Raw genomic sequence first — 25,627 nt, forward strand, 5'->3', positions numbered from 1 at the left:
AATAATAAAAACAGCATATAACAAATCTAATATTTTAAATAACTAAAAACCCTTATTAAAAACCAAACATACACACAAACATACCATGCATAAATTGTATAGGCCTAGGGGGAAAGGGATATCTCAATTCCCCCATGCCTGACGACAGAGGTGGGTTTTAAGGAGCTTACCAAAGGTGAGGAGGGTGGGGGTAATTCTGATCTATGGGGCATGATGGTATGAAAATATTGATTGAATTTAGGGGTTTTTATTGTTATTAATTACTAAGAGTTTTTAGCCCTTTTAGCCAAAATTAGGCAAAGATGATCCTAGCCACCTTAGTGATATGAAGTATGAGATTAGTATAGTTATTCTTGAATATTCCAAAGACGAGGAGTTCCGGTGTGAATTCTATTTGCAGATGAGTAATTACTTGTATCAATTTATGTATCCTAGTCCAAAATCTTTTTGTGTCATGACACAACCTCCACATGTGAAAGAAGGTGACTAAATTGTTTTTGCACTGCCAGCAGATCAGATTTAAATTTGGATATATCTTTTCCAAACGTTTCAGAGCCAAATAACATCTATAAAACATTTTGTTTGTAATGATACTCCTTTTGATAATTTAAGATTTCTGTTACAAATCTGCTCCCAATCTGCCAAGTGAATATTATGCCCTGTGTTTTGGGCTCAAGTTATCATTGGTCCTTTAACCAGTTCTTCGTTTTTTTCGTATTGTAATAAATAATTGTAAAATTTAGATAGACTCTTATTTTCCAGGCCTGTCAGAAGTTTGTCTAATGTGCTGGATTCAGTTTCAATTCCATTATCTTTCATGTCTGCTTTGCAGTGAGATTGTATCTGGGTGTATGGCCACCAATCTATTTCCATTTTTTTAATTGTTTAATTCTTCCCTATCTTTCAATTTCCCTTTTTTATCTAGAATATCTTTATATTTTAAATTTTTATTTCTATCAGATGTGTTTTACAGAACATTTTCTAACCTTTCTTGCAATTGTTATTATAGGAGATAATCAAGGTAAACCAGAGGAAGGGGTCAAGCAGGTCATGAGTTTCAAGTCCTTTCACATCCACAAGAGATTTAAATCCACTCCACTTTGAATTCCATGAACTCTTATCTATCACAAATTTGCTTTGATCTTTAGCAGATTACATTCTTTCAGAGAGTGTTGGTATGCTGTAAGCCTGTAGCCATTTAAACCACCTTGCTTTCTGATTTATCATGACTGATAGTTGTTTCCACAACATCCATATATTAGTATACACATGATATTTTGTTCTTTCAACTTTCCCTTTTTTGGGGTCTCATCAACTCAATATAATGACTCTCTCGGTCTTCTTCTTAATCACCTTTCAATTTTCTCCTTAGTCATTCCTTCTATATGACTAAACTGTTACAGCATGCTTCTTTAATACCGGGCACACATTCCTATTCATGGAAGATTCATTCAACACCCACACATTCATAATGGTGGCATGGTAGTTAGAATGCAATACTACAGGCTAATTCTGCTCACTGCCAGGAGTGATCCTTACTGGCTCAAGTTTGATTGAGCCTTTCATCCTTCCGAGGTTGGTAAAATGTGGATCCAGATGGTTGAAAGCAATATGCTGATTCTGTAAAAAACTTAGAGAGGGCTGTAAAGCACTGTGAATCAAAATATTAGTCTAAATGATGTTGCTATTGGGTTTTCCCACTCTTCCCTGGCAGAAAGTTGTGCTGTCTTTTACAAATGTTTCCATTAACATCATTAGCACCTTTCCAATCACAATTTTTCTAGCACCTACCCAGACACACTGAATAAATTAATCACCTTGAAATAAAAATTTGGACCAAGAAATACTAAAATAATTTGGTTCCAACACCTCTTAATATCAAGAAATGCTTTCAAATATAGTGCCTACCAGAAATTCTACATCTAAACTCACTGATTTCCATAAAACACCATCAAATTTGGGGGGTGGGGATTTGGTTGTCTCAAACCAACACAACTGAAGTGTCTATGGTCTAAAAAGGTGTGTGTGTGTGTGGGGGGAGGTTTCCTCCTTTCCCCATCTCCCATGTGAAAATACTTCACTTTTGTCCGGTTAAACAGAAAAGATTCAATAACAATTTTCACACGTTTAATGCTAAATTTGAAAATAATGCTGAATGATTCTTTCTTTTTTATAATTTCATTAAATGTTTTACTTACAATAATAGAAAGCGATACAAAGTAAACAAGAAGAAAAGATGCAAAAGGACAAAGAAGAAAAGAAAAATGCTCCCTAAATACTATTTCCCACCATCATCAAGATAAGCATTTCACTCTGTCTTCACTCTGTCTCCCTGGAGGCATGTGTAATATGGCAAATGATTTAGCTTTATGCACCAAGACAAATTCCTTGTGTGTCCAATCACACTTGGCCAATAAAACTCTATTCTATTCTATTCTATTCTATTCTATTCTATTCTATTCTATTCTATATTCTTTACTAGATAAGTGGTCAAAGCAATGGAAACTGCAGTTTAATGTTTCCAAATGTAAAATAATGCACTTGGGGAAAAGGAATCCTCAATCTGAGTATTGTATTGGCAGTTCTGTGTTAGCAAAGACTTCAGAAGAGAAGGATTTAGGGGTAGTAATTTATGACAGTCTCAAAATGGGTGAGCAGTGCAGTCAGGCAGTAGGGAAAGCAAGCAGAATGCTTGGCTGCATAGCTAGAGGTATAACAAGCAGGAAGAGGGAGATTGTGATCCTGCTGTACAGAGCGCTGGTGAGACCACATTTGGAATACTGTGTTCAGTTCTGGAGACCTCACCTACAAAAAGACATTGATAAAATTGAATGGGTCTAAAGATGGGCTACAAAAATGTGGAAAGTTGCATAAAACTTATCAGGAAAGACTTCATGAACTCAATCTGTATAGTCTGGAGGACAAAACAGAAAGGGGGGACATGATCAAGGCTTTTAAATATGTTAAATGGTTAAATAAGGTTCAGGAGAAAATGTTTTAATAGGAAAGTGAACACAAGAACAAGGGGGCACAATTTGAGGTTAGTTGGGGGAAAGATTAGAAGTAACGTGAGAAAATATTATTTTACTGAAAGAGTAGTAGATGCTTGGAACAAACTTCCAGGAGACGTGGTAGGTAAATCCACCGTAACTGAATTTAAACATGTCTGGGGTAAACATATATCCATCCTAAGATAAAATACAGGAAATAGTATAAGGGCAGACTAGATGGACCATGAAGTTGTTTTCTGCCATCAATCTTCTATGTTTCTATGTTTCTAACTTCTTTTAATTAACAAATATAAAAGCTTTTGTCCCATAACTAAACTCAACTATAGGTAAACTCAATAAAAGTAATGTCTTCTTCAGATCTAGCAGCAGCAAAAAAATTCAAATAGAGCCCTAAAATAATAACAATATTTACAGACACAGATTAACAGATTTGGAAGGGACCTTGTAACTGGTGGGTTGCAGTTACTGCCATACCGGTGTGATGCTTGCACATCCTCTTGATTCGGGCATACTGTGTGTGCACATGTGTGTGATTTTGCTTCTGCAAATTCAAAGGAAGCAAAAACATGCTCCAAGATCAAAAGCAACAGGAGAAAATATTGTTTTACTGAAAGAGTAGTAGAACCTTGGAACAAACTTCCAGCAGACGTGGTTGGTAAATCCACTGAATTTAAACATGCCTGGGATAAACCTATATCCATCCTAAGATAAAATACAGGAAATAGTATAAGGGCAGACTAGATGGACCATGAGGTTTTTTTCTGCCGTCAATCTTCTATGTTTCTATGTTTCTATCTCACCACGGTAAGCATGCATGTGTGCAATTTTGGCAATTTTTTACTTCTGCTCATGCACAGAAGTAAAAAATAGCTAAAATCTTGAGAATGATCCTTCATGAGATTTTTGCTACTGCTCATGCGCAGGAAGCAGAGGAGCCCCTCCCCCCAAAAAATGGTGACTCCCAACAGACTGGCACTGGAGTGGGTGCACTTAAATTTCGCAATCTATCAGAACAGAGTTGCCTACTGCACCGGTAGGAACCCAGCACTGGGCCTTGTAGGTCATCTAGTCCAAACCCTACCCACCCAAAGAGACCCTATACCAGTGATGGTGGATCTTTTTTTCTTGGATGCTGAAAGAGCATGGGCGCGCACTATTGTGCATGCCTGAGTGCCCATACCCATAATTCAATGCCCAGAGTGGGCAAAAACAGCTTCCCCTGCCCCCTGGCGGCTGAAAACAGCCTGTTTCTCAACTTCTGCTGGGCCCAGGAGGCTCGTGTTTCACCCTACCCAGGCTCCAAAGGCTTTCCTTGATTTGGGGGAGAGTAAAAACACCCTCCCCCATCCCACCAGAGGCTCTTTGGAAGTCAAAAACACCTTCCCAGAGCCTCTGTGTGAGCCAAAAATCAAGCTAGCTGGCACACATGCATGTTGGAGTTGAGCTAGGGCAAAAGCTTGCATGCCAGCAGATATGATTCTGCATGCCACATGTGGCACCCGTGCCATAGGTTTGCCATCACTGCCTTATACCATTTATGACAGATGGTAGTCCAGTCTCTTTTTGAAAGCTTCCAATGATGAAGGGCACAAGACTTCTGAAGGCAAGCTGTTCCACTGTTTGTTTGCTCTCACTGTCAGAAAATGTCTCCTTATTTCCAGGTTGAATGTCTCCTTGTTCAGTTTCCATCTATTATTCCTTGTCTGACCTTCAGGTACTTTGGAGAATAGCTTGGCCCCCTCTTCTCTCTGGTAGCCTGTCAAATATTTGAATACTGCTGTCATATCACCCCTGATCCTTCTCTTTGTTAGATATACAGTGTATATATAAAGCATATAGAGCATATTCTATTCTATTCTATTCTATTCTATTCTATTCTATTCTACTCTGTTCTGTTTTGTTTTGTTTTGTTCTGTTCTGTTCTGTTCTGTTCTATTCTATTCTGGTCTGGTCTGCTATTCTCTGCTCTGCTCTATTCTATTCTATTCTATACTGTTCTGTTCTGTTCTATTCTATTCTATTCTATTCTACTCTACTCTACTCTACTCTACTCTACTCTACTCTACTCTACTCTACCCTACCCTACTCTACTCTACTCTATTCTATTCTCCTGCCTGCTTTTCCACCTCATCTTCCTTACAAAAGAGCAAAACAATTAAAACAGTCTGGTATTATTTTTATAGCCAGCCTCACTATGTTGAAAGAAAGCATAACAAAACACCAACCAACAAGATATCAAGGATTAAATTTATTACTTTAAACCCCATCTTTTCACCATCTTCATCACTGCTGAATGAATCTCCTTGTTCCGCAAGGTATATATGACGGGGTTAAGGAGGGGAGTAACTACTAGGTAACAGACAGTCATTTCCTTATTGTGCACAGGACCTGAGTCTGGGTGGGGGATAATGTACATAGAAATAACGGTGCCATAGAACAAGATGACTACGGTAAGATGGGACCCACAAGTGGAGAAGGCCTTGCTCCTTCCTGCAGTTGACTTCATACGCAATATAGAATGAAGAATGAACCCATAGGAAGACAAGATAATGGAAAGGGGAATGAAAACCATGAATGCTGATAGGCCAGAAACAATGGCTTTAGTCATTTTTATGTCACCACATGCAAGCTTCAACACAATAGGCAGCTCACACATGAAGTGGTTAATGAGGTTAGGACCACAGAAAGAATGACGAAAAGTACTGATGACATAAATCATGGAAAATGCAAAGCCAATGATCCAGCATGTGCTGACAAGAAGGACCTGGTAGAACTTTCTCATGGCTGTAGCATACAACAAAGGAGAGCAGATGGCCAAGTAACGGTCATAAGCCATGACACCCAACAGCAAACTTTCAGCACTGCCTATGTTCAATGCAATATAACCTTGCATCATGCAACGTGTTAAGGAGAGAACTCCATTCCTGGTGACAAGATGAACCAACATCTGAGGCAGCGTGCTGGTAACTAACCCAATCTCCATTGCAGCAAGATTGCTAAGAAAAAAGTACATGGGTGTATGTAGCTGGGAATCGGCCCACACTAAAAAGATGATCAGCAAGTTGCCAAAAAGGATAAGCAAGTAGATGAGGAGGAGCACTCCAAAAAGCAGAAGTTGGGTCCCTCGATGATTTGTCAGTCCCATCAACATAAATTCTTTAACAGAGGTGAAATTCTCTGCTCCCATATGGCTTAGTACCTGTAAGATAAAAGAAGTTGTTGAAAGATAATGAAAATCCCTGAAAATGAGACAGTTAAAAAAATAGGATATCCATAGAAGACTATTGCAGGCAGTAGCCAAGGGTAAATAGTTTTGTCAGTCTGCCTCAGACTTTTAAGAGTTCCTTTAACCAGGAAATTTTCTAGGGAACAAGTTCTTTAAACAAAATTATATCAGTGGGGAGTTGCTGCCAGTTCAGACCAGTTCTATAGAACCAGTGGCAGAAATTCCCTACCGCTTGCTGAACTGGCAGTGATGACCAGTGGTTTCATGCTCCTGAACTGATCCTCTCGTCACTGTGAATTGCCAAAAAACCCTTTGCATATGCCGGAAAGGGGAGGCATACAAGTCTAAATAATAATAATAATAATAATAATAATAATAATAATAATAATAATAATAATAATAATAATAATAATAATAATAATATGGCAACCACAACAACAACAACAAAGAACTGGCAGGGAACCCACCCTGAATTATATGTAGAGAACATTTGGAAATAATATATCAGCTACTAGATAACATTTGATACAAAAAGTAGACAAATAAGTGAAATGGGTATTTTTATTTCCATGTAAAATTTCCAGGCCAGTAGAATTTATCAAGCATTTTTATGAGATATTTTATTTATTTGTATCTCAACCCCTTGTAAGATGATTTTGGAGGAAAGCAAGTGACTGGTCCAGTCATCCAGCTGGGACTAAAACTTGCAGAAACTTGAGATTTCAAGGAAAATTCAAGAAAGCTGACTAAATCTAGCTGACTGAGAAATGAGAAAATTACATACTATTTCTTACCCTGTGTAACTTTTCTTGCATTCTACTCACATGCCTTTTTGAGTATCTTTTACTCAAAGAATTGTAAAAAAAGGTTTATCAGAAGTTGTGTCATTTGCTTTGCTCAGTGAGAAATTTTATTTATTTATTTACTTACTTACTTACTTACTTACTTACTTACCTACCTACCTACCTACCTACCTACCTACCTATCATTTATTTATTTATTTATTTATTTATTTATTTATTTATTTATTTATTTATTTATTTATTTATTTATTTATTTATTTATTTATTTATTTATTTATTTATTTATTTATTATTAGAGTTGAAAGGGACCTTACAGGTCATCAAGTTCAACACCCTGCTTGAGCAGGAAATCCTACAGCACTCCAGCCAGATGGCAGTCCAATCTCCTCTTGAAAATGTCCAAAGTTGGGGAGTTAACAACCTCCGCTGGCAGGCCATTCCACTGGTTGATTGCTCTCACTGTCAGGAAATTCTTCCTTATCTCCAGGATAAGGAAATTCTTTCCTTGGTCAGCTTCCAACCGTTGTTCCTCATCCGGCCCTCTGGTGCCCTGGAAAATAGTGTGTACCCCTCCTCTCTGTGGCAACCCCATAAGTACAGCTATCATGTCCCCCCCAGCCCTTCTTTTTACTAGACTATCCATGCCCAGTTCCAGCAACCTTTCCTCGTATGGCCTGGTTAACTAATCAGTATAACTATCTGTCTTGAGAAATTGTGATTCCACCATCAATAGAGGTTTTTAAGAAGAGACCTGACAGCATTTGTCCAGAATGGTATAGGGCAGGGATCAGTAACCTGTGGCTCTGGAGCCACATATGGCCCTTTCATCCTTCTACTGCAGTTCTTTATCATTCAGAATATGCATCAAAACTGTCAATGTGTACACACCCAGTGGCACCTGATTTATTGAGCTTTTCCACCCCCAGTAGGCCAACCACGGATAAATCCAAGAAAATAAAAGTTAGAGAAGAAAAAAAGAATGTTTAATTCAACTACATAATTAAATTATGTAATGGGGTAATTGAGATAGCCCCAGGCTAATATAGTTTAGGTATGGTATGACTGAGTTTTATGGATTTAATGATATGGGTTTTTAGATGTTTTTAAGTATTGGATTTGTCACATTGTTACTGTTGTGAGCCGCTCCGAGTCTTCGGAGAGGGGCGGCATAAAAATCTAATAAATTATTATTATTATTATTATTATTATTATTATTATTATTATTATTTGCTAGCTGTGTGACCAGTTAGGAAATAGTCAGGCACAGGAAAGGTTCTTGGTTCCCAGGGTTTTCTTTTCTGTTGGAAATGGGTACAAATGGCTCTTTGAGTGTTTATGGTTGCTGTTCTCTGGTATAGGATCTCTTGCTTAAGCGGACGGTCAGACCAAGAGACCTCTAAGATCCTTCTAACTTTATTATTTTGCATTCTATTAAAGCATCAGCTTCACCCAGCCCATCCAGTTATAATGGCAAGTTTAAAGCTGCTTAATTCTTTCAGGTCACTTCAAAGCCTAGAGAATGACAGGGAAATCTGGGATTCTCATTTTTCAACTGTAGAAGCCAGAAGGTAGAAATTCTGGACAGGCACCACAGAGGTATGAGTCATCATGCAAAAACGGAAAGATTTTGACTGGATTATACAATGGCTGGGTCTTGTACCGGAGATGCAAACACAATAAAACTTGAACTAGGACAAATCCCAGTAGGAGTCTTGTATCAAAGCACAAGACCACAAATTTGGTAGATCACAAATTTTATCGCACTTAGCTTGTTGGAATGACACCTTTTTTTTTACCATTTTTGTCATATACCATGCCAGGATTGCATCCACTAACCACCATTCTGAAAACATAGCTGACTATAGCATCAGTCAGCTGTAGTCAGCTGTAGCAGCAGTCATTATTTTGACCATAATGCTTAGTTCTTTCAGAGGTACCAATGAATTCCCATTTGGAATTAATCCCAATGAATTAAAAACAATATTTTCCCTCATGATCTCCTGTTCTAAAAAAATTATAATCTATCCTCTATCAACAGACTTCTAAATGGCAAAATGTCTTACCTTCCTGTATCTCTAAAAGGTCCCTCAGCCATCAAGTAGAATCACTTCACACTACCAGCATCTGTTGAGGCAACAGTAAGAAGCAACTTGGAAATTCAAGTTTGTCAAGGGAAGATTTTTTAGATGTTCTATAATATATATTCTTCTGATACTTGAAAAGGATTCTCTGTGCACAAAGCCTGTTAATGTAATGATAGAAACTTATGAAAAGACTTAGTTGAATAAAGCATTGCTGTATGAAGATGCTATTTAACATATTACAAGCCATAGAGATACATACTTTTATTTATTTTTATTTATTTATTTGTCCAATACACAAATACATAGGAAGAAAAATAGACATGTAGTAATATGTATAAGGGTAAAGTGAACTTAGAGGAGAGGATATATGAAAGAAAGAAAATATATATAATAAGTATATATGATAAGCAGGAAGAGGGAGATTGTGATCCCCTTATATAGAGCGCTGGTGAGACCACATTTGGAATACTGTGTTCAGTTCTGGAGACAAAATTGAACGGGTCCAAAGACGGGCTACATGAATGGTGGAAGGTCTTAAGCATAAAACGTATAAGGAAAGACTTCATGAACTCAATCTGTTTAGTCTGAAGGACAGAAGGAAAAGGGGGGACATGATCGAAACATTTAAAAATGTTAAAGGGTTAAATAAGGTCCAGGAGGGAAGTGTTTTTAATAGGAAAGTGAACACAAGAACAAGGGGGCACAATCTGAGGTTAGTTGGGGGAAAGATCAAAAGCAATGTGAGAAAATATTATTTCACTGAAAGAGTAGTAGATCCTTGGAACAAACTTCCAGCAGACGTGGTTGGTAAATCCAAAGTAACTGAATTTAAACATGCCTGGGATAAACATATATCCATTGTAAGATAAAATACAGGAAATAGTATAAGGGCAGACTAGATGGACCATGAGGTCTTTTTCTGCCATCAGTCTTCTATGTTTCTATCTATAAGTGAGAGAAAGGAAAGACAATTGGACAGGGGACGAAAGGCACACCAGTGCACTTACGTATGCCCCTTAAAGAACGAGAGAAATTATATTACTGTTACCTGATTCTTTTCTTTCCTGTGCCAATTACTTCTGACTCCTTAATTTCCGGGTCATCATTCAAATGCTGAAGAATGAGAACACATGATTTTATGCATACGTTTTTTGAAACTGGGAGAGGAATTGTCTTAGATTAAATCACACAAAGAGCCATCCAGGTTAGACAAACTATCTTAATGATTTCTCCACATCCTAAAGTGGATGTTGTTGCATGGAATATATTGAAGGGCTTTTAGTTGATGGTATCAACTGTTCATTTCAGTTCAAAGTATATTTTCAGTAACTCTAAGTTATTGTGTCTTGATCCTTGAAGCAGCTAACTGTGGTTAGATACAAATCCACTTATCCTTATTTTTTTCTCCTCTCAGATATAGGCAGCTGTTGCCTTGCTATTAAGGGAAGCACTAAAGACTGTAAAAAGATAATAAAAATAGCATTAATGTATCCCATGGTGGTTATTCCAGTTCCACTGGAACTTTGCTGTATTTCATATTATAATATGTTTTTATTTCAATCTCTTTAGAACCAATTAACAAATAAGATGGGTTCTTTGAATAAGATAATTAAAATTTTGGTGAACGGTTTCCTGCCTAAGCAGGGGGTTAGAATAGAAGACCTCCAAGGTCCCTTCCAACTCTGTTATTCTATATTCTAAAATAAAGGTAGTCCTTCACTTTTGATAGTTGCTTAGCAACCTTTCAAATTTATGACTGACCTGCCCAGAGCTACCGTATTTACTACCTGGATTCAGGGGTGGGCTACTGCCCAGACGCGGGGAGGGAGCGAACGCAGTGGGGTAGCAAAAATGGAGCTCCACCCCAGAGCATCCAATTTTCACTTAAAGATGTTGAAAGAAAATGGAAGGCACCCTCCATAAGCCACTTCCACAGTGTGATAGTAAAAGGTTTGGTAGCCCTTCACTGCCTGAATTCAAAGTTCTAATAGTTACTCCCCTACCATGGTCATGTGATTACATTTTGCGTAATCAGCAACCAGCCCATATTGACAAGTATTTGCACCATCTCATAATTACATAACTACAATTTAGTGTTGGGGTTGCTGGTGTTTACTTCCAGTATTTTGAAAAAAGCACCCATTGTTGACTTTATGACAATGACAAATGGCTAATAGTGAACCATTGGTTCATTTAATGACTCTGGTGATTGCTCAATGATTGTGCTATTCACTTAATGACTGCACAAAATGGTCATAAAATTTAATATGGTTCTATAGTTACCTACTTAGTGATCAGCATGGCTTATAACTGTAATTCCAGAGATTATCTGTAAAGACTATCCCATAGTGTATTTTGAGCCCAATTGACTGAATATATTTTAGTACAAATAGCAATAACACTTAGACTTATATACCCCTTCATAGATCCCACAGGGTCGGCCTTCTCCTAGTCACGTTGACTAAGCAATGTCAGTTGGCAGGCCTGTGGTACATGGCCTTCTCTGTGGCAGCTCCAGTTCTTTGGAACCAACTGCTCTCCTCCAAGGTTCATACTGCCCCTATCCTACTGGCCTTCAGAAAAATATTGAAGATCTGGCTCTGCCGACAGGCCTTGGTGCCATGAGAACTAACAGCTTATCTCTGGCCAACATCAATTGACTGGTATGCATGATGGTATGAAAATATTGATTGAATTCAGGGGTTTTTATTGTTAATAATTACTAAGAGTTTTTAGCCTTTATTAAAGGATGATATTGTGAATTTTTTGCCATTATTAATGTTTGAATTTGATTTTTTTTATTGTATAGTTTTTATTGTTGTGAACTGCCCTTAATCTTGCAGGATTGGGCAGCGTATAAGTCAAATAGATAGATAGATAGATAGATAGATAGATAGATAGATAGATAGATAGATAGATAGATAGATAGATAGATAGACAGACAGAGCTTTATAGCCCACTCTAAGAGATTTACAGAGTCAGCATATCGCTCCCAATGATCTGGGTCCTCATTTTACCCCCCTCGGAAGGATGGAAAATGTGTCATTCTTGAGTCAATCTGGATTTTCTCTTTCTGAGAAATGTTCTGGAATTTTCTTCCAAGGCTAAATGGATTTAATAATTTTTGATTTTTGTTTTTTGCATTTTATCTGACAAATTAGGAAAACCTGCCTTATCTGCAAATTAGGAAATTAGGAAAACCTGCAAATTAGGAAAAGCTGCCTTATCTGCAAAAGAACCCATATATAGGCCAAAGTTTCATTTTGCAGGGTTTCATGACTGAACATCCTTATTTTAATTAGTTGTCACAAAGAAGAAAAAGGGGGGAGAAGGATTTTCCTTAGAAGTGAGATTTGTAGAACGTGGCCTTTTTCCCCATTATAATTTTTCCTCAACATTCCCAATATTTTACAGTGTATTTTATTTTTAATTTTTTAAAATATACTTTATTAGTTTATAAAAAAAGAAAGAAAACAGGGGAAAAGGGGGATGGGAATACAAAAAAGAGATGTGGGAGGGGGAGGGGGTAAACAGTATTATTATACAACGGCTTATATATATTATTGTATACGCATTCCGAGTATTTGTCTATATGTAAATATTTTGTATTCAATATTCTTATTTGGATAATCTTATGGCTGTAATATTTAATAGTCCAAGAATAACGTGGAAAGAAAAGGGATAGAAAAGGAAAGAGGGAAGAAAGAAAAGAAGAAGGAAGAGAGAAGAGAGAGAAAGAGAGAGGAGGAGGAGTACCTGCAAGCTAGCAGGCATTTGTATTGTGACGGCTTAGTTTGATTATGTTTGTTGTTTTTGTTAGTGAGACGTAATTGTAGGTTGTAATATTAGTAAGTTTCTAGTAATTATCAAGTGGATTGAACTCAGACAGGGGTTGTATTGATTTTGGTCCGAATTTCTATTGTGCATATCTTTATTTTGATTCATATTAAGAGATTTTAATTATTTTTCATTTTATTGTCTTTAGATTTAGATAACCATCTGAACCATTTCTCCCAGGCCTTGTAGTGTATTTTAAATCACTAATAATTCATCTTGTTATAATAGTCATAGTCTGCAATTCAACACTTAGTCTCTCTCTCCCTCTCTTTCTCTCTGTGTCTCTGTCTCTGTCTCTCTCACACACACACACATAAACCTTGGAGTTAAATGAACAACCCCACCCTATCCTCAAAATCTATTTAGCAAGGTGAGAATGCTCACGCTAAAAAGCCAAAATCCACCAGGATTTTGAGCGCTGCTTTATGTACTTCCTTGTTTCTCAGAGTATAAATAATGGGGTTCAGAAGAGGGGTCACCACAACATAAAAGACTGCGATTTGCTTGTCCCGATCTTGACCTGTGTCTGCGTGGGGGATGATATACATAGAGATAACAGTCCCATAGAACAATGTAACCACCATAAGGTGGGAGCCACATGTGAAGAAAGCTTTATGCCATCCAGTAGTTGATGTCATATCCAATATGGAATATAGAATTAAACCATAGGAAGAGAGAATGACTAAAAGAGGAACCAGAACAATAAACGCTGATAACCCAAAAACAACAGCTTCAGTTATAGTGGTATCATCACATGCAAGTTTTAGCACAACAGGCAGTTCACAAATGAAGTGATTAATGTGATTGGGGCCACAGAAAGGATGATGAAAGATGAAAGTAACATATACAACTGAGAAGAGACAGCCTATGGTCCAACAAGATGCAGCAAGCAGTTGCTGGTGCATCCTGTCCATGGAAGAGGCATATGTCAGTGGATGGCAGATGGCTATGTAGCGGTCATAAGCCATTACTCCCAACAACAAGCATTCTGTACTACCCATGGTCAGAGCAATATAACTCTGTATCACACATCGTGCTAAAGAAATGACTCCGTTTCCAGTCAAAAGTTGACCTAACATTTGGGGCAAACTGCTAGTAACATAGCCAATTTCTATGCCTGCAAGGTTGCTGAGAAAATAGTACATGGGAGTGTGGAGTTGAATATCAGTCTGCACCAGGATGATGATTAGAAGGTTCCCCAAAATTGTAAGCAAGTAGATGAGAAGGATGACCCCAAAGAGAAAAAGCTGTGTCCTTCGGTCGCTGGTGAGTCCCAATAAGATGAACTCCTTGACGGAGGTGAAATTCTCACTCACTATCTTGGCATCATCTTGCCTGAAATGAAATGAAATTAATGAAAGATAATGAAAATTTCGGGAAATGGAGCAGGAAGAAAGAAAGAAAAAATGAGAGAGAGAAAAGGGGGGAGGGAGGGAAAGAGGGAGAGAGAGAGGGAGGGAGAAGGAGAATATAAGAGTATAGTTTCAAGAAAGCCATATTCATTATAAGCTAATCCCTAGAAGCTGAAAGATTTCAGATGTCATCCAAAACTCCTATTTTTCAATATATTGCTACCTGCAAATATTAAGAAAAGTATGTTGAATATTTTCTATGGTTTAGTTTTTAAAATTTGCTAAAAGAATCAATACTACAAGGCACAGAATTCAAGAATTTGCCCAAAAACTGTTCAGAAGTGCAGTTTTCCAAGATTTACGACTGTACTGCAAATAACTTTCATGAATCAATCCCCAAGTATAGTCACCCATCATGTTTTCATTATATTGTCCTTGGTAACGGCGTTCAAAGTTCATAATGTCCTGGTGAAAGCGCTCGCCTTGCTCCTCTGAATAAGCTCCCATGTTCTCTTTGAGCATCAAGGATATGGATTTTGAGTGACATCCTGCAGCCCATTGCAGCATAGTTCTTTATCAGAGTCTGAACCAGTTGTACATAGTTGTCATCTTCCTCTGATATGTGACTTGGATGCTTTCATCTAATAAGTTCCATTGCTTGAGCCTTGATGTCAGAAGCTGAGTGTTGGACTTGGTGAGACCAAGGTCTCTGATCAGATTGTTGAGGTCTTTTTGGTTAGGGTAGTATGGCTTCTGCTCTTCATCTGCATATGAAGAGAAATTGTGATCTTCAACGTCTTCCACGGTGTCTGACCTGCTGCTTTCTTTTGAAGGTGGTGTAGCTCTGTCTGGAGGTGTTGGTACAGGAAGTTCAGGGCAGTGTGGTAGATGAAGGAATGTCAGGATAAGTTACAGGCAGTGCATTTTTGCCAGTGCGATGTTTGGAAGAATCCACCATGCAGAAGCTGTTGAGTGATCAGTCAGTTCATGCCAAATTCTTGGGATAGCAAAATGCATGGCTCTCTTCTCTCCACTGTACCAACCTATAAGCAAACAAAATAAAATTTGGATTGAGAATTTGATTTAGGCCCATTTCACACTAATGACTAGTGTTATTTACAATATTAACATAGTTAATCTGCTATTTAAGAGAGTAGCATTTATCTACTTACCTTCAAGAGTTTTCTTGCAGTGCTCACATGTGAAATGAGGAGCCCATGATTTGTCTTGGTCACCAACAGGCATGCCTTTGTAGGCCTCACACATCTTAGCAGATGCTTCCACAGAGTTCTTTTTCGCTCTTGTCTTTATAAACTGGCCACATACATGGCAAAATGTGTCTGCTGGATGTATGCAACCTCTTGATGCCTTCTAAATTGACTAAGTTGCAATTAAAATGTATTACTCCAAATCTAGTTCTTCCTTTTGTAATGGTTTGGAGTGAAATTATATAATTCTTAAATTAACCTTAGGTTGATGATTGTATATTAAAGACATTTGAATTCCTATTTTTCCAAAGTTCTAAAATCTGGATTTTTTATAAACATCAGGGCTTTTGGCATGGCCCAAAAAATCACCAGTGTTGAAAGATACCTGATCTCTATTAATGGATTATTGATTTTGGGTTTTCTTTTTAGGCCTTCGAACTTTTTTTCTGGATATGGCAAGGTTTTCAAGCAACATGATCAAATTTTGGGAAGCTGATCTATATATGATTTATTTGTTTTATGATATAAATATTGATATTATGTGATTAAAATTGTTTCATGAAAGTGTTTTGCTATTTATCTGTTGAATTAAAATATTCTGAGAAGCCAACTGACCAAGACTCAGAATGGTGCTTTGATATGATACTTTTTTTAAAAGAGTGGACAAACTTTCTGAAATGGTATAGAGTTTCTTGCTTGAGCAGGGGGTTGGTCTAGAAGACTTCCATGGTCCCTTCCAATTCCCCTTGATCTGTGGGGATTTTGGTTAAAGCAAGCAACTAGAATATGTCTTAAAGGACTCCCCTTAGGTTCCTTATTGTTACTTGCAAAGACCACAAGCATGAATGGTAGGAAAGTGAAGGATAAATTTTGGATTGTTTATATCAGAAGAGATAACTCAATCCAGTTGTTGAAAGATGTGGGGAATCATAGAATAGAATAGAATTGTATTGGCCGTGTGATTGGACACACAAGGAATTTGTCTTGGTGCATATGCTCTCAGCGTACATAAAAGAAAAATTCTTCCAAGACAGCATTCCCTTCTCAAGTGATCACTACACCTGAGTCTGAGAAATTGTTCTTAATAAAAGTCAAGATGTCTATCACTTTAAGAAATACAATCTTTAAAATGTATGTTGTGGAGGTTGGAAGGAAGTTTCTTGTGGATCTACAGTATGTATGTGGTAGTAGGACATACCCAATTATGTTGTTTGTTGTTCTTGATTTCAATATTTCAGTTGTGGATCGTGTTATATTTTATATGTTTTTATTTTATACAATGTTCTAATATTATTTTTCATTGCTGTAAACCCCCCAGAGTTATGTATTTGAATGAATCCAATAAATAAATAAGAAATCCAATAAATAAACAAACAAAAGAGCAGACAAGCAAACAGGCAAGGAAGCAACTAAGTGGGCCTCTGAGTTTTTGCAAAGGATGCATGGGAGAAGATTGAGTGGTTATTGAAGAGGACAAAGAGGTGAGTACCTGTATTAATTTATAAGTGGATCATAAGCTTCCTAACAAACAGGAAGTAGCAGGTGAAGCTAAGCAGAATCACATCAGATACCTGAACAATTAGCATAGTCCCCCTTACCCCCCCCCCCCCAGGACTGGTTGTTCTCTCAACTTCTCTTCTCTCTATATACCAATGACTGCATCAGTAACAATCCATCTGTTAAACTACTGAAGTTTGCAGAACTTTGCAGAATGAGTCCCATCACACAACAGTGATCGGACTTGTTCGAGAGAATGATGAATCCAGATACAGATGGGAGGTTGAATAACTAACCTTGTGGTGGAATCAGAACAATCTGTAACTGAATGCATTCAAAACCTTAGAAATTGTGGTAGACTTTTGGAGAAACGCACCTATACTTCCACCTCTTACAATACTAGACAATACAGTAGAGACCTTTAAATTTCTAGGTTTGACCATATTGCAAGATCTAAAATGAACAACTAGCATCAAAAACGCCATCAAAAAAGCCCAACACAGGAGGTTCTTTCTGTGCCAACTCAGGAAGCTCAAACTGCTCAAGGAGCTGCTGATACAGTTCTACAGAGGAATTATTATCTGTCATCTGCATCTCTATAATTGTCTGGTTTGGTTCTGCAACCCAACAAGACAGAAACAGACTTCAAAGAATAATTAGAACTATAAAAAAAACCAATTTCCTCCAACCTGCCTTCCATTGAGGACCTCTATACTGCACGAGTAAAAATGAGGGCTATGGAAATATTTACAGATACCTCACATCCTAGACACAAACTATTTCAACTCCTACCCTCAAAACAATGCTATAGAGCAGTGCATACCAGAACAATTAGACACAAGAAGAGTTTTTCCCCAAATGCTATCACTCTGCTAAACAAATAATTTTCTCAACACTGTCAAACTATTTACTAAGTCTGGACTACTATTAATGTTCTAGTTGTTCCCATTACCCATCTCCTCCCCCTAATGATTGTATGACTGTAACTTTGTTGCTTATATCCTTATGATTTATACTGACTTGTTCCTAATATGATTTGGTTGCTTATTTGTATCCAGACTATCATTAAGTGTTGTGCCTTATGATTTTTAATGAACTTTTCCTTTATGTACATTGAGAGCATATGCACCAAGGCAAATTCCTTCTATGTCCAATCATACTTGGTGAATAAAATTCTCTTCTCTTCTCTTCTTTCTCCTCTCCTCTACCCTATCCTACCCTAGGCTATCCTTTTCTGCCATTCTTCTCAATGTTCTCCCTGATACTCACCAAGACAGATGATATTTCAAATAAGTCCTGCACTAAGAAAGACAATAAAGAAGAAGTAAGAAACATGATTGCTTTCCTTCATTTTCCAAAGTGCCATACTTTTTTTGTATATTAGCTTCTGGAAGTTGCTTCAATCCAATCTTCTTTAAGAAACTGTTAGACAATTGGGACAGACTCATTGGAAGATATTATTTAGTTGTTTGTCTTTATTCTCCTTAACTAATGACATGGAATTATAAATATCCACAGGACAACCATTTTAGTGATATAATTGGACTTAAAAATTAATCAGCACAATACAGCAATTTATAAAAAAAGGAAAAAGAAAGGGTAAAGGTGAGCCTTGAAAATTATTAAAGTTCAATTCTAAGACAACTTTGCCAAGTCAAAATATTTCATCTTTAAAAAAAATTCCCCCATAAATAAATAATCTACAGAATGATCCCATCATGATTCAAATTATAACAACCAATACATTATTATGTAATGTTGAGAAGCAATTTAAAACATTAATGAAATATTTTCAAAGAAATAAGAATCTAGATAAAAAGACCAGGAACTCTACCATGCCATGTCCTTGAAATAATTTACAGAAAGATATTTCTGACAGGAGATTTTTTGATTGATGGATATGATGAAATTCAAAGAGATTTTGGATTAAATTCTTCTTGGTGTTGATATGATATCTTTTGCTTGAAATCTTTTAAAGGATTCTCTAAAACTTTTTCCTACCACTACTAAGCTTTATTTTTTCCATCACCCTGACTCCTGTTAAACCAATAATGTTTTCCAGCTTCTTAAAGTTAGTTCACCTTTGAAGATGTTCCGGGACTTAAGATATCACTCTGGCCTCTTCTTTCACTGTCTATGGGAGATGGCAAGATTTCCAATGAGATTATTCTAATCCCCTGTGATTATTTCTAATAAATTGACAAAGCTCTCTTTTTATCTCCTGAGCACTTTTAAATGTTCACTAAAAGAAAAGAGCTTTATGTCAATGTATTCACACAGGTTAAAAGAAAGTAGAGGTACATTTCGTGTTTATTATTTCCCTTTTCAAATATATATATATATATATATATATATATATATTAACTGAAAGGCACACAAAAATTTTAATATTGAACAAAGAGGAAGAGATATTAGGCTAAAAAAAGAAGGCACTGTCAAACCATTTCTAAATTAAAGCTGAAAATTGAAATGAATGAAATGTCCGTAGGAAATGAATTCAGTTTAACATATTTATGTGGGTGAGAGGGAAAGAGAGAGAAGAAGAGAGAAGGAGAAGGAGTGATGGAGTTAGGGAGAGAGATTTCTCTAAGCTTTTTAAACAGTTTGTTATGGAATGGATTTTCAATTAGAGACAGGTGTAGCCTTACATACCAGTTCTCCTTAGAACATGTCTGCTTATTTTAAGATATCTAGAATGTGATATTTTAAAAGACATTTTTTTCTTATAGGATGAACCACTGCTAAGTAAAATACTAGGCAACCCCGTGGCTTTCTAATTTTGAACTATTTTTGCCATTAACCATAATCTAAATAGCTGCCCTGAGTCCTTTGGGATTGAGCAGTATAGAAGTTGAATAAAAGAAATGTATATAAAATGTGACTGATACTAAACTTAGAGGGGTTTGAACCAGTGAGGTTCAGCCAGACCAGGTTTTCTGGATAAAGAATTCTGGGAGTTGAAGTCCATTCATCTTAGAGTTGCTAAGAATGGGAAACATTGGATTAAGCCAAGCTTTTGGGAGATAGTAATGTAAAGATCTCTATTATCTTTTCAACCATCAAGTTTGGTTTAAAAAGTTTCAATATTACAAAGTTCTTGAGTCTTTATGGTTTCAGCTATCAACAAACAGAAATGTGGACCATTATTTTTCAAGTTCTGTCCTAAAACAGTGTTTTCATTTTAAAGTTTAGTTTAGTTTAGTTTAGTTATTGCTTCTGTAGTGTATGAAGACACCTGGAATGCTTTTTGAAGCTGTTAAGTCTTATCATTGAAAAAATGTTTCTGTTGTACATAGATAGTCCATAGTTAAAATACATGTACTACAAAAAAAAAAAAAAGTGTCTTCTCCAACATCACAATTCAAAAGCAGTGATACCATTAATTAGGATATTCTGCTATTGACTAATAAACCATAATAGAAATCCTATTTTGAGGTGTGTGTGTGTTGGTATCCAAATTTTTTACTACCAGGTCTGTGGGTGTGGCTAGGTGGGCATGTCAAGGAAAGGAACAGGGTGGGTTCCACTTACCTTTACCACTGGTTCTCATTGTGATGTTTGTCTGTTTGTGCGCATGTGTGCATTCCCTCATGCAATTTCACTTCCACGCATGATCAGAAGGTGGATTCAGTCCAAAAGGAGCTGATCAGCTGTGCTTCGGACGAAGAAATAAAGGTCAGTTTTAACTCCCATTTCCTCCCGATCAGCTGGGACTCAGGAGGCAGAGAACAAATAGGGGTAGAGCATTTCAGAGATACCGTTTACCAGTTATCTCAACTACTCAAAATTTCAGAGACCAGTTCTCCAAACTACTCAAAATTTCTACTATTGGTTCTCTAGAATGGTCAGAATCTGCTGAAACCCATCTCTGGTGTGTGTGTGTTTGTTTGTGTGTGTGTAAAGCAACTCTTCACAACATTTTGGATGCTGCCCTATGTATGCTCTTATTCCTCAAGGTATAAATGATGGGGTTGAGCAGAGGAGTGACCACAACATAGAAAACTGCAATTTGTTTATCATGATCAGGAGACGAAGCTGATTTCGGAATCATATACATACAAATAATCGTTCCATAAAACAAAATGACCACAATCAGATGGGAGCTGCAGGTAGACAAAGCCTTGTGCAGTCCAACATTTGACTTCATATGTGAGACAGAATAAAGTATACACCCATAGGTGGTCAGAATAACCGAGAAAGGAGCCAGAATGCCTAATGCTCCTATAGCTAAGTTCACAAGCTTGCTTATTTGTGTATCACTACATGCAAGTTTGAGCACCACTGGCAACTCACATATGAAGTGGTTGATCTGGTTGGGACCACAAAAGGTTTGGCAAACAAGACAGATAATGCAGATGGCACAGAGCACAGGAGCAATAACCCAGCAGGCTAAAGCAAACTGCAACTGGTTTTGCTTGGTCATGGCAGTAGCATAGATTAGAGGACAACAGATGGCCAGGTAGCGGTCATAGGCCATGACACTCAAGAGAAAGGACTCCATACTCCCCATAGTCAATGCGGCATACATCTGGAGGGTGCAGAGTGCAAAAGAGATGGTTCCATTTCCAGTCGCGAGATGGGTTAGCATGAGGGGCATGGTGCTGGTAACATAACATATTTCTATTCCTGCAAAATGTGAGAGAAAATAGTACATGGGAATTTGGAGCTGAATGTCAGTCTTCACTATGATGATGATCAGGAGATTCCCCAAAACTGTAAGCAAGTAGACAATGAAAATGACCACAAAAAGGAAAAGCTGGATTTTTCTTTGCCTGGCCAGTCCCAGTAAGATGAATTCCTTAACAGAGGTGACATTCTCAGCTCCCATCCTGGTCTCCTGTCTGTAACGAAGGGAAAATGAAGAAAAATTTTAGATTTCTTGGAAAAAGACTATCATTTTTAAAAACAAAAGACCAAATTACTCTCAAAACACAACCACTACCAATTTTAGAGAGTAACCCACTCTGATATCTCAAGGTAGAGTTATGAGATGGACTCCAGAAATTTTATATTAAGGATAACCATTTCCAATATGGCAGGTTGGATATTCTTGTCTTAACTTAAAAGCTAAGGCAACCTAAGCTTGGACAGAGGTGGTATTTACTTACTTTCCCTACTGGTTCACAAATGTGAGTGTGTGCTCCTTCTGTGCATGCCTTTCATGCACACGCTTTGCTCACATGCAGCTTGCATGCATACCTACACCTTCAAAATGTGCCTAAATAGGAAGGCATGGTGCCAAGATTTGTGGGCAGACCACCACTACTACAGGCCACTACTACCATTTACCTGAAGGGGTGCAAACTGGCTGAATACCATCCCTGAACTTGGATAGATATGGGAAGATGATTGGTACACAGCTACATAGGGGATGAAGTGGATTATCTGGAACCTTTTGAGTCTGAATTTAGGGCAGGGCATAACATTGAAATGGCACTGGCCATCCTCACCTTTGGAGGGCTCAGAGTTGCAGTTAGCTGCAACCATTTTGGCCCTACTGACCCTCTCAGCACCTTTTGATACTATCAACTATGGCAGTGATTGTGAGCCTTTTTTGGCTCAAGTGTGATAGTATGCATGCAGGTGCCCACACATATAATGCAATTCTCTCCCTCATGCATGCACACAACTTCCATGCTTTCTCCCCCTACTCATGTGCATAGGACCAACTGAAGCTGTGGAGCTGCCGTACTATTTACTTTCAGATAGTTGCAAACAGACCTCCCACACCTTAATCCAGAGCTCTGTTATTGGCTACAGGGGCCTGCAGAAAAGCCTTACCAGCTTTATAAGAAATGGGCCAAAGTGTGAGAGGCCTGGCTACAACTGTCCAAAGCCAAAGACATTCCCAAAGAACCATAACAGTGAAAAGGAGGCTGGGAGTGAACACAGAAATGAACTTCTGGTTGGGCTGTTTTTCATAGTCCCCAGGCTTCAGGAGACTTTCTTGAAGCCTGGAGAGAGAGAAGAAGGCTCAAAATCAGCTGGACTGTGTGCACATGCATACTGGAGCTGTCATAGGGTGTCCTCAGATATGACTCCACATGCCACCTGTGGCACATGTCACGTGCCATATGTTCACCATCACTGAACTATGGTATCCTTCAGGACTAGCTTCTGTACTTCAGAATGGGAAGCACTGTGTCTTATTTATTTATTTATTGGATTTCTATGCCGCCCCTCTCTGAGGACTTGGGGCAGCTAACAACATATAAAATATACAATACATAATGTAATCCAATTAACTAATTAAAAATCTAACACCCCCCCCCCAAAAGCCATAAAAACCAATCATTGCATTCATTCTACATTCTCTCTACACATTCATTGCAGAAGCAATGCGCGGAAGCAAAATCCCCTCACCGAAACACGGGTGCACCTATGGCTCCATGAGCAATTTTGCTACTTTCATAGGTGCAGAAGCAAAATTGCTCTGGCCCTGCAAGAACTTACAAGCTGCGGCGGCAAGCACAATTTAGCATTCCAGCTCGTAGCCCACCACTACCTATGACAATCATTAAGTGTTGTACCTCATGATTCTTGACAAACTTATCTTTTTCTTTTATGTACACTGAAAGCAAAAACAAATTTCTGCACCAAAAGCAAATTTCTTGTGTGTCCAATCACACTTGTCCTATAAAGAATTCTATTCTACTCTATTCATATCCTCAGATGGTCATAATGTTAGAGATGGCTCAATCAGAATTATATTTAAGATTTCAAAATGTGGTGCATGACAAGGGGGAAAATTTGGTTGAGTTAATGGTGGAATTATTAGCAGATGTTTTGAAGGAAAGTAAAGGAAAACTGATGGATAATATAGATGTACATACTAGATATGCAATGAGATATAAATTGCTTAGAGAAATCCATGTGAGATTCATGAAGAAAGCACTGAGAATAGAATTTCTGCAGAAATTGGGGAATACAAATATTAAGTATAAAGAAAAAGATTGTTTCCCTAAAACAGGTACTAAGAAGAGTAAGAGATTTAAGAGAGGAATATCAGTTCCTAATGAAGAAATCGATTGAGAGAAAAGTAAAATTCAGATGGTTGATGCCAGAAGGTATAATGTTGGTATGGCATGAGGAAAGATTGTGACTGTAGATAGTCAATAAAGCAGAAATCTTTTATAGACAATATTTTATCCAATCAGAGGAAAGAATAAGACAGATGGAACAGAAAGAAAGAAGACAACAAAAAGAAGCATTAGTGGAGATACAAAAACAACAAGTTCTTGAACAAGAGTTGACATTACAGGACATGGACTTAGAAGGAGCAATGGCACCAGAACTGAAAGAACAGAGAGATATAAGGATAACTAGAGTGGCGAAACCCTAAATGCAACTTGAATAAATATGGAGGAGAAAATTAAGATATTTTCACTAAATTTGAATATAAAGAGATCTAGAAAATTTAACAAATTAAAAAAATTGAATATGGATATAATTTGTCTGCAAGAAGTACATATCAGAAAAAAACATGAGAAACTATTAGAGTGCACATGATTGGGAGAATTATACACAATACTGATTGATCAAGCTAAAAGAGGTATAGCCTTGTTTAGGATGACCCTTCCTGAATAGGGAGGAAGTGGTGGAGCCCTTGCAGGGTAGAGTTGAGGAATTCTTGCAGATAAAGTTGCTCAGATTCAGAACAACCTGGACTCCAATTGGGCAATTCAGACTGAGGCAACAGGGTCAGGCCTTAGTCCTGTTATTTGGGATGAGTTTGACTTGGTAACTCCTGATGAAGTGGACAAGGCCATGAGAGCTATAAGTTCCTCCATCTGTTTTCTGGACCTGGGCCCCTCCTGGCTGGTTTCAGCCAGCCAGGAAGTGTCACACAGTTGGATCCAGGCATTGATTAATGCTTTCTTGAGTGAGAGTCCATTTCTGCAGCTGCTGAAGGAAGCAGTTATGCAATCCCTCCTCAAGAAACTGTCCCTAAATCCAGCCAAATTGAAGAACTTCAGGCCAGTCTCCAATCTGCCCTTTCTGGGTAAGATTGTTGAAAAAGTGGTGGCACTCCAGCTCCAGTGGTCTGTGGATGAAGCTGATTAGCTGGAACCTTTTCAGTCTGGTTTCTGGACCAGTTACAGCACAGAAATAACTTTGGTAACACTGATGGTGATCTCTGGTGGGCCTGGAAATTTGACTAGGTGAAAGAGACTATGATAAAATGGATGAGACATGTTGGACATATGATAGAACTGGAAAAATGGCAGCAACTGTGGGAAAAGAACTATAGAATGACTATGGCTAATGCCTATAAAGAGAATTTATACAAAATGTTTTATAGGTGGCATATGTCACCAGAAAGAATAGCAAAAATGTTTAAGATAAATCTATGGAATGTTGGAAATGTAAACAAATTCCAGGCTCTTTTAACCATATGTGGTGGACCTGCTCTGAAGCCAAAGAATATTGGACTAAGATAAAAGCATCGTTAGAAGAGAGGCTAGCCCAAAAACTAGAGCTAAAATCAAAGATATTCCTATTGGGAACGTTACTCATAGTAAAATATATCTATGAAAGAATAGAAAAGAAGATATAGTAATAGAACATATCAATGAAAGAATAGAAGAAGAGATATAGCAATAGAAGAA

General features: G+C 37.6%; 3 protein-coding genes across 3 annotated transcripts; all 3 read right to left on the minus strand.

The window, feature by feature from the left end:
• Positions 1-5,262: 5,262 nt before the first annotated feature.
• Positions 5,263-6,198, minus strand: LOC139154185 (olfactory receptor 5P56-like). The gene has a single exon (XM_070728616.1). It carries the CDS (start codon positions 6,196-6,198, stop codon positions 5,263-5,265), a length of 936 nt encoding a protein of 311 aa, XP_070584717.1.
• A 7,143-nt stretch (positions 6,199-13,341) lies between these two features.
• Positions 13,342-14,820, minus strand: LOC139154186 (olfactory receptor 2G3-like). The gene is made up of 2 exons (XM_070728617.1): positions 14,684-14,820; positions 13,342-14,296 (listed from the first exon to the last, which is right to left on the minus strand). The coding sequence occupies exons 1-2, from the start codon at positions 14,818-14,820 to the stop codon at positions 13,342-13,344; spliced, it is 1,092 nt and encodes a 363-aa protein (XP_070584718.1).
• A 6,108-nt stretch (positions 14,821-20,928) lies between these two features.
• Positions 20,929-21,846, minus strand: LOC139153500 (olfactory receptor 1f45-like). Its single transcript, XM_070727509.1, has one exon. It carries the CDS (start codon positions 21,844-21,846, stop codon positions 20,929-20,931), a length of 918 nt encoding a protein of 305 aa, XP_070583610.1.
• Between the last annotated feature and the right edge of the window lie 3,781 nt (positions 21,847-25,627).

The sequence above is a fragment of the Erythrolamprus reginae genome, chromosome Z (genome assembly GCF_031021105.1).
Source record: "Erythrolamprus reginae isolate rEryReg1 chromosome Z, rEryReg1.hap1, whole genome shotgun sequence".
Taxonomy (NCBI): domain Eukaryota; kingdom Metazoa; phylum Chordata; class Lepidosauria; order Squamata; family Dipsadidae; genus Erythrolamprus; species Erythrolamprus reginae.